This window comes from Eurytemora carolleeae, unplaced genomic scaffold (assembly GCF_000591075.1).
Source record: "Eurytemora carolleeae unplaced genomic scaffold, Eaff_2.0 scaffold995, whole genome shotgun sequence".
Classification (NCBI taxonomy): Eukaryota; Metazoa; Arthropoda; class Copepoda; order Calanoida; family Temoridae; genus Eurytemora; species Eurytemora carolleeae.
The window spans coordinates 77,973-87,757 of NW_019396885.1; the positions used below are offsets into that span (position 1 = coordinate 77,973).

Consider the following 9,785-nt stretch of genomic DNA (forward strand, 5'->3'; position numbering starts at 1 on the left):
GTGTTTTGTGTCTCACTCTCTGAAAACGATATTATTTGCGCAGATATCTAAAGATGCCAAGTTGTATTACATAATGAAAATTTTGTCGTCTTTGCTTTAAACTGTTTTGTTGGGGTAATACTGGTGGTGTATTTTTAGACCTACGCAAATCCGCTATACTCCACTTCTGACCTACGCCAAATCCACTATACTGCACATCCGACCGACTAGCAGTGGTTTTAAAGCTGATATATGGACTTGTGGCCGCAGCGCCCGGCCCCCAAACCTGTCCTAGCAACGGCGTTCGGCCCCCAAGCCTTTCCTAGCCGCAGAGCTCGGCCCAGAAATTTTATTAACATAATCTAACCCTCAAATAATACAAAAATAAACAGCTGGTGTAGGTCCGATTGCAGCATGGTCGGAAAGTTAGTAGGTCAGACGTTCAGTAGGGGGGATTGCGAAGACGATGTAAAACATTATACCAGTTTTATTTAACCCTATCCCAATTTAGTCTATTTTTTAATATAGTTTTAGATGTGTTTTCACCAGCCATGGCCCTCCCCCCATTATGATTCTTGCCCTTGGCGGGGCCTTTCGGTCCATCAGCGATGGTGTATTTCTGGACCTACGCCCATCCGTTCTCTGGCCGCAGCGCCCGCCCCCCTAGCCCGTCCGAGCCAGAGCGCTTGGCAGTCGGCCCAGAAATTCTCTTTCGAATACAAAAATACAAAAACAAACAGCTGTCGTAGGTCGGATGTGCAGTTTAGCGGATGGTCAATAGAACGGATGGGCAGTAGAGCAGATCAACATTTTAACCCATCAGCACATTCCCCCCCTTCGTGATAGGGTTATTTTTGATTCGTATCCAGGCCCCTAATTGGGTGTTTTATTAAAAACATTATTTCACCTCTAAGGAACTTTGTGTGTCACAAACTCCGATTGTCTTATCCTTATGTTTTGCAATCTGGTGTCTTAGACCTTTGATATTTCGAAATTTTAATTATAGTCTATTTTGGAGTCGAGAAAAGGAGCAGACCTTTCTAAAAGTCAACTCTCAGGCCTACACAGTTGCTACTTGTCAGACTAAAAAGTGAATGGTAAGACTACTTGAATGCTCGTACTAATTGGTGAATTTTCATCATTTGCATGTATTATGTATGTCTACAGAACGAAATTAGCATATTTACTTTTCTATGACAAATATAAAAGTCATGAAACGAATTAATTCTATTATCAAATCAATAAGGTTGACTCGTAAACTTTATTTTTGATTGAATTTCTGAAACAAATCATCTTAGTGGAGCATTGTATTGTATCATGAAGCGCTGGTGAACAGATTGGAAATCACATCGTCTCACCAGTAATCCTTTATTCATTGATATTTCCTCTCCGTCCAAACATAGATCATATTTCTCATTCTTAAAGAGGAACCCCCTCAGTCCTGTCTTCTCCGCTATTTTCTTCCCAGGATAAATCCGCTTCCATCGTTGGAGCTCTGAACCTGGAGAACACAAATCCATCCCAACCTCAACTCCGAGCTTTGGTTCCGGGAGGTTTAAACAGAAATCATCCTAGTTTAACATCAAGTTTTTAATCCGTCTAATCAAGAATGGTTTAAGTTAAATCTACCTGAATGATACTGAAGTGTTTAGAGTAGTGGAATTGTTGAGTACTCTGAGATTCAAGACAGGGTCGGACACCAATATTTCTCTCTCCTGCATTCGCTGTAGGGTCTGGTAATTTAAAAAATCATAGATTAAAGGGGCTGTTCAAGAAACGTAAAGTAACTCTTTGAATTTTATTTGCAGAGTTATACATGAATAATTCACAAATTTTTATCTAAGACTAAAGTGGGGCCAGTAAATCTGAGGAATGGGAATACGTCTATTTGACTCAGGTTATGATTTTAAATAGTCCAATAAACATGCAGCAGCATCATTTCAAGTGACCCTATGAAACGATGGCAAAAAAGCAGGACCCTTTAAACCTTTATCTGATCAAAAATGTGGAAGTTATTTTCGTTTTCTAATTTCAACTATTTAATTCTAATAATGATTATATAAGTGTTCCTGCAAAACAAATGTGTAAATCACTTTCGTAGGAGCCCAAGTTAAAAATAATCGGACTTAAAAATTATTAAAACTTATATCTAATTCATACAAAATAATGGTTTATGAATCGAGCATTGCCATCTTTAAATGAGTGATCACTTAAAATTACGCTTTAAGTCCCTTTAAATTAAGGAGTCATTAGAAATAAAATCCAACCCTATTAACAATATTTTAAGGTTTATTTACTTAAAGGATATTACTGACCTAGACAGAGAAGCCAGGATGGTTGGTTTGTGTGAATATTTCCAAAACTTAAATCATCCTCCCGTGGGATCTGTAACTCAGGATAAACATTCCTAAATCAAAACAGAAATATTTTTCTTAAAGGGACTGTAAGCGTAATTTCAACTTCATGCAAAGATAAAAATGCCCGATTTACAACGGTACCCTTGAAGCATTTTTCTGATCAATAATGTGGAAGATATTGTCAATTTTCTAGGTGTAAAACTGTTTGATTGTGATAATTCATGTCTGTTTTCCTGCATTAGAAATGCCAAGTAGAGAAATTAGTTTTTAAAATTATAAAAATTAATATTAAATTAATCTTGATCAGAAAAAGCTTTTAAGGGTACCGTTAGAAATCGGATATACCCATCTTTGAAAAAAATATTAAATATATTTTTAGTCTCTTCAAAAATATGTTACCTCAAGTACCAATCCATATTCTGCAAAAATAAAAAATCTGTTTTTATCTTCTTTTTGTAAATCAATTTCTTACTATTTGATTTTAAGTAATTCATAATATTTACTGAGTTTATTAAATCTTTATAATAAAACAAAACTTTCGTATATATATATGTTGCCTATAGCCGGCCAAACGACTGGACCTAATGGACTGACCCTTTTTGTGGACACTCAGTGGTGGCCAGGGGGTGTCAAAGGCAAAAAAGAATTTGAAATATTTTTTTCAAACAATTCTTTTAACGTTGGGCCCTTCAGCTAGTATAAGATAAGCAACAACATGTAATAGGATTCTAAACAAACGCAAAGAACCTTTATAAAAGATTAGCAATAGCATAAAAGAAGAAAATTAAAACAAATTAATTTATTAGATCTAAACATTCTCATAATTTCAGGATTTTTTTCCCTTGCAATTCAGATGTTTCCTCAGTTCCCTTCTTTCTGTAATATCTCCACAATCCTGAGATGAGTTTTATTTCATTATTTGTAACAATTACTTTCTTATATCACACACAATGTTAGACATTGTTTTTTAGTGTGAGAATATTCTAATATTCTTTCAAAAATCTTTTCACGAACTTTTAGTTGAGTTTTAAAATTTAAATTTAAAATCAGAGAATATAGTTGAAATTCGAAACATTACCTGTACCTGTACCTTGAGTAGAGAATTGAGTAGAAGATATTTAATCAACCTTATCCTTGAACCTGGAGTAGAGAGTAGAGAGTAGAAGACAATAAACCAACCTTATCCTTGAACCTGGAGTAGAGAGTAGAGAGTAGAAGATAATAAACCAGCCTTATCCTTGAACCTGGAGTAAAGAGTAGAGAAGAAGACATTAAACCAACCTTATACTTGAACCTGTAGTTGAGAGTAGAAGATATTTAACCAACCTTATCCTTGAACCTTGAGTAGAGAGTAGAAGATATTTAACCAACCTTATCCTTGAACCTGGAGTAGAGAGTAGAAGATATTTAACCAACCTTATCCTTGAACCTGGAGTAGAGAAAAGAAGATGTTAAACCAATCTTATCCTTGAAACTGGAGTAGAGAGTAGAAAATATTTAACCAACCTTATCCTTGAACCTGGAGTAGAGAGTAGAAGATATTAAACCAACCTTTTCCTTGAACCTGGATGGAGTAAAGAGTAGAAGATGTTAAACCAATCTAGTCCTTGAACCTGCAGTAGAAAGTAGAAGATATTAAACCAACCTTATCCTTGAACCTGGGGTAGAGAGTAGAAGATGTTAAACCAATCTTATCCTTGAACCTGGTGTAGATAGTAGAAGATATTAAACCAACCTTATCCTTGAACCTGGATGACAGAGTTGAATTGAAGATAGGAAAGAACTGATCCAACCAAATCTGTGCAGTTCTCATATTGTTACAATGAATGAACTCACTCCTAGATTTGAAAAATCAAGTTTTTGTGATATAATAAAATAGAACTGGATTTACTCCTAGTTACCTGTCTTCTCTTGGTACAACATCAACCTTATGCTTGTAAATATGGCCAACCTGAAAAATTGGAATAAGATAAAACATAAAGGAACTGAGTTTTTGCCACAAACTCAAATTTTCTAAATCCTATATTTTAGCATTCTGATGTTGTAAAGTTTTGATATTTCAAACTTAAACTATTTGATCAAACAGAATTCATAATTCGAAATATTAAAGGTCTATGACATCGGGTTGCAAAGATATTGGAAATAGACAATCAGAGTTTGTGGCAAAAAAAATAATTTCTTTGTATAAAGATATGCAACGTAATGGTAATTCACTTTTAAACTATTTAACCTAAACATTAGAATATCTACTTCGGTAGTAAAATGCTTTTTTGTTCTCCAATTTGTCTTATTTGTTCTTCATGCAGTTTGAAAATGCTAAATAGGTCTGAAAAAAAATATGCATTGTACTGCCTTATTTCATAAGTATGTAATTCTAATCCATATGTTTTCTCCCACAGGGAGAAATCTCCAAATAATGCCAGCTTTAATATCCCAGTTTTTCTTTACTTTGGAGCACGGTACGATCTCCATCCGTCCCCCGCACATCCAGTTTCTTAGAGATAATTCTATCTGCTCTCCACCCCAGATATTCATCCCAGCATCATACCCTCCTAACTCTAGGAACCAGGACCTAGATATATATATATATATAGAGTAAATATTCACCCCAGCATCATTCCCTCCAAACTCTAGGAACCAGGACCTAGATATATAAATAGAGAGCAGATATTCATCCTAGCATCATACCCTCCTAACTCTTGGAACCAGGACCTAGATATATAAATATATATATTACAGATATTCATCCTAGCATCATACCTTCCTAACTCTAGGAACCAGGACCTAGATATATAGATATATATATTACAGATATTCATTCTAGCATCATACCTTCCTCTCTTGTAACCAGGACCTAGATATATAGATATATATATATTACAGATATTCATCCTAGCATATACCTTCCTCTCTTGGAACCAGGACCTAGATATATAGATATATATTACAGATATTCATCATATTTTCCAAGTCTAGGAGCCAGGATCTAGATACAGATATATAGATATAGCAGATATTCATCCTAACATCATACCCTCCTATCTTCAGGAACCAGAGCCTAGATATATGTATATCTATATTTATATAGAATATCTATATACATATTTATAGATAGATATATAGATAAATATAGAAATATGTAAAGTAGATATTCATCCTAACATCATAATTTTTTAATTTTGAGGAATCAGGGCCTAGATGGGCCTAGATTTATATAAACATAATGAAAATGTTTGCAGTGTTCAAGTTTTAGGTTTAAAAATAGTGAAATGAAGTTGACCAAGAACATTAATATTGCTTTGATACATAGGAAAAAAAATGTTGGTACAAAATCATTTTTCCTCAAAAATCAATTGGATAATGTGTACTCTCAATACTATTCAAAAATTTCATATTCATTAACTAATACAAATACGACAGGCAATGGCCTGATATTTTCATGCTTTCAACAGAAAAAAACTGCAAATATTATTATAATAATGTTATGATTATATTACACGTACCTGCTAGCTGCAAACAGTCCGCCTGCTATGACCGGCGTTGCTACCGGATAACTGGGATCTCTAAACAGATCATCTTAGAATTTTTCTTGATTTTAAAGTTTTGTTAAAATAAACTTAAGCAACGTCGCTGAACTACCAACTGCCGGTTCAAATTTGAACCACCTATTCAAAGTTAAAATTTAAGGAAGGATTGAATCGGTGATTCAAATTTGAACCGGCGGTATATGAAGTTTAAATGTGGTCCCAGGATATCTCAATTGTCCACGATAATTTGAGAACAGATTAAAATTTGATTTTTTAAATGGATTATTGGAAGTTTAAAGGTTTGAATTTGCAAGATTCCTAATCTTCTCAGCCCGATCTGATGGTGTAACATACTCCCAGAAAAACTCTAATCCCCAGTCAAACCCTCCTCGAAGGAATGTAGAGACTGCTTCAAACTGAATGAAACAAAAATATTAAAATTTATTAGAATTATATCAATAAAATCTCAATTTTTCATGGTACTGGTATAACTTTGCAAACTCGTAATGTTTAGGTTTTATATTACGTCAAAAAAATTTGAGATATCTTTTTGGTAAATAAGAGAATCTTTTAAACACTTGCCCTTTGCAGGGACCAGAGCTAGGTATATTTAAATATTAAAACTTTATTATGATGGTTTTTATCATTACCTTAAATGTTTCAAAGTTTATATTTTCTATGACCGGAGATACAATTGCTCTGGGATTGAGCTGAACCCTCTCAAGGAGAGGTTCCAACCAACCAGGTTCAACCTCACAATGAGAATCAAGGAAAAGGACGGTTTCCGCTTGAGATATCTCAACTCCGCGAGATCTAGATCTCATCAAACCTTCTCTCTGGGTATTACGGACAAGATTAACCTTCTCAATCCTCGCCAACTCTACTCCGATACTTGGATCATCATTAAAATCATCAACTAGAACTATCTCCTGGAAATTAAACTATTTTTGATTTAAAAAATTCTATTTTCTATTTGTAATAAAGATCTTGACCTTCAAGAGACTGGGTTCTGTTCTAGTAAGGACGGATACGATGGTTCTAAGCAGGGTGGATCTAGGTTCCTCATAGTATGTAATAATTACAGATACATCAGGTAGATCACTGCTATAGGTCTTACTCCGGCATACTTCAGGACGATTATCAGGAACAGTTCTTTAATAGAGAGAGGTTAACAACTTCTAACACTTTCGAAATAAAAAAAAATTATTATAATGTTTTTTAAATTTTTCATCTTCTTTATGCTCTGAATTAATATTAGAAATTTATTAATTAATGTGTGCTATTATCCTTTAAACATTTTTTAGGATTAAAAAATTATATAAAATTACCTGTTAAAAAATAGATTGAAAATAAGTGCTTTTTAAAATTGCATGGGCAACGTTGGGCACTTCAGCTAATTTTACATAAACGAGGTTGAACTCATGTTACCTAGGATGTGCCTGTTCACAAGACTGACCAGCCGGACAGAAGCCGGCGAGGTAGTTAACGCACAATATTCATTATCCTTTAAACATTTTTTAGGATTAAAAAATTATATAAAATTACCTGTTAGGTTTTAATCTAGAGCTTTTAGCAACATTAATTCTGTAGGTTTGTAGAAGTTCTCCTCTATCCCTGTTCTCTAGGTCCTTCAGCATATAGGCTCGGTAGTCTATGTCATACCAGGAGATATCCTTCTTCTCACAAGCTTCGGGTTCGGAGGAATCGGAGATCTTATCAGAACTCTCACATGATTCATGACTGAAGACGGGAATGAACTGGAGAACAAGGAATATGAACAACATTGAGACAAAGTTCAATCTTAAATATCTATGTTGTCTGAATGGTTGTCTATCCGACCTACAAACCTAGCTAACAGACGGGTCCAGACAAAGAATAGATTACAGAGAGATCTTATTTAAACTCTGCATACAAATTTTATTTCTATCCATGGACTGCAAGAGGTGTAGTTTGATTTTTATCCGAATATATATATCAGTGAGTTTTATGTGTAGGTTTGATTTCTATAACCAATCGGAAATGAACTGCAATATATCCAGCCACAGTTTTAGCTAAATCTCACAGATTGATTTAAAAATCGTCAACTCAGATCAAAATCTTTTAACACATCGTGGCTATTAGTAAAATTAGTTTAATAGCTCACGAACTGAAGAGCTACCAATTAAACTATGCGTGTATCACTTAGATATATTTATGTAACATATTTCAATAGTAACTAACAGCTATTTCAATTTAAGCTATTTTAGTTCACATGTCTTCAATAATGATATTGATCTTGCGATTTATCACTTGAGTAAGTATGTCTTAGCTTCGCTATGTCTATAATAATATTAAGCTGCAGGAAGAAGGATGGTATAAACCTGTGTATAATATAATGTATGTTGTGTTACCCTGGGATTGGATACCATATTGTTCAAGTTCACCGGTTTTTCATCAAATAACTCACCCAACCTCACTTGCTAAACTAGCCCTCTTTTAGACCTTAGCCCTGTGTACAATGTACATCTGTTATCGGAGCATTGGGCATTGTATATCGTATTCACTGTACATTTTTAACGTTAATAAGATTTGTCAGATAAATGAGAAAATGAAAAGGTAGAAGTCACTAAAAAGGGGATTTATTTACCTTTTTGTTGGCCATCATACGTTCTTCTTAAACGCTATATATTTAGGTCTAACATTTACACGGTAGACGTAATTTGACGTTAACCTCTACTAAAAAAATAGTGGAATGTACAATTCACACTTGTAACCTTCCAATCTTGGTCTGATTAAAGTTAACGATATATATGTGTTTTTTTTAGCTGAAAATTGATCATTTTCAATTTTGCTTTCTCTGTATAAGTAACTTGTTGAATTATGCAACAGGTAAATTGATAAATAAATAAATAAATAAAATGATTTATGCCACTCTATAAATGGAGGGGCACTTAAAATTATTCTAAATTCCCTTTAAGTCGCATTCTTGAAGGCTTTTGAATGACAAATGAAAAATTAGCAGAGTTTATTCTAATACCATATATGAAGACATTTTTACTGTTAAGGTTTAGCTAGGTTCACCTTGTCTAACTAATCCTATACTTCCCAATTAGTATTTATTTAATGTTGGATTAGGAGAAGGACTGAAGGAAAACCTGATAGAGCTAAATATTTACCAAGGCGTTTATTGTTCCCTCCCCCCTTCTCCCAACCTTCTCCAAACCTACCAGTTTACGGCCCACTAACTCTGAAAAACTGAAATTATTTTACAAAAAGTTAGCAAAACCTTGCTTTTTACTGGTTTGTTATGGACACCAGTAGTGCAAAAACTGGTCAAAATTCGCAAATAAACATCAGGCCTTAGTGTCGTAAATGCGGACTAGACTGTATTCTCTAGTGTAGACGAGGGCAATTATTTTTAAACTAAATAGATAGATAGATAGATAGATAGATAGATAGATAGATAGATAGATAGATAGATAGATAGATAGATAGATAGATATATAGATATAGATAAGAAACATAAAGTCATAAACAAAAAATTGTGGAATAGGAAGACGACATTATAGCAATTCTGAAGTGCATTTGATGTTGTTTAAAGCATATAGCTTTACTTGGAAGTTATAAAATTACTTACTTATTGGTTAAAATTCACATGTTAACTGTAAGTTAGATATAGAGAAAAAATAAAACTTTAAAGTTTGAACAAAAAACAATATTGAAAGATAGGGGATAATTACTCTTTATAATAAAACAATATTGAAAGATAGGGGATAATTACTCTTTATAATAAAACAATATTGAAAGATAGGGGATAATTACTCTTTATAATAAAACAATATTAAAAGATAGGGGATAATTACTCTTTATAATAAAACAATATTAAAAGATAGGGGATAATTACTCTTTATAATAAAACAATATTGAAAGATAGGGGATAATT

At 33.5% G+C, this 9,785-nt stretch overlaps 1 protein-coding gene across 1 annotated transcript; it reads right to left on the reverse strand.

Moving 5' to 3' along the window:
* Positions 1-1,236: 1,236 nt before the first annotated feature.
* Positions 1,237-8,513, reverse strand: LOC111709728 (polypeptide N-acetylgalactosaminyltransferase 2). Its single transcript, XM_023483616.1, has 13 exons — positions 7,409-8,513; positions 6,856-7,015; positions 6,514-6,792; positions 6,182-6,279; positions 5,840-5,899; positions 4,785-4,908; positions 4,238-4,287; positions 4,072-4,174; positions 3,178-3,231; positions 2,736-2,755; positions 2,295-2,386; positions 1,609-1,712; positions 1,237-1,550 (listed from the first exon to the last, which is right to left on the reverse strand). The coding sequence occupies exons 1-13, from the start codon at positions 7,645-7,647 to the stop codon at positions 1,269-1,271; spliced, it is 1,665 nt and encodes a 554-aa protein (XP_023339384.1). The 5' UTR covers positions 7,648-8,513; the 3' UTR covers positions 1,237-1,268.
* Positions 8,514-9,785: the final 1,272 nt, after the last annotated feature.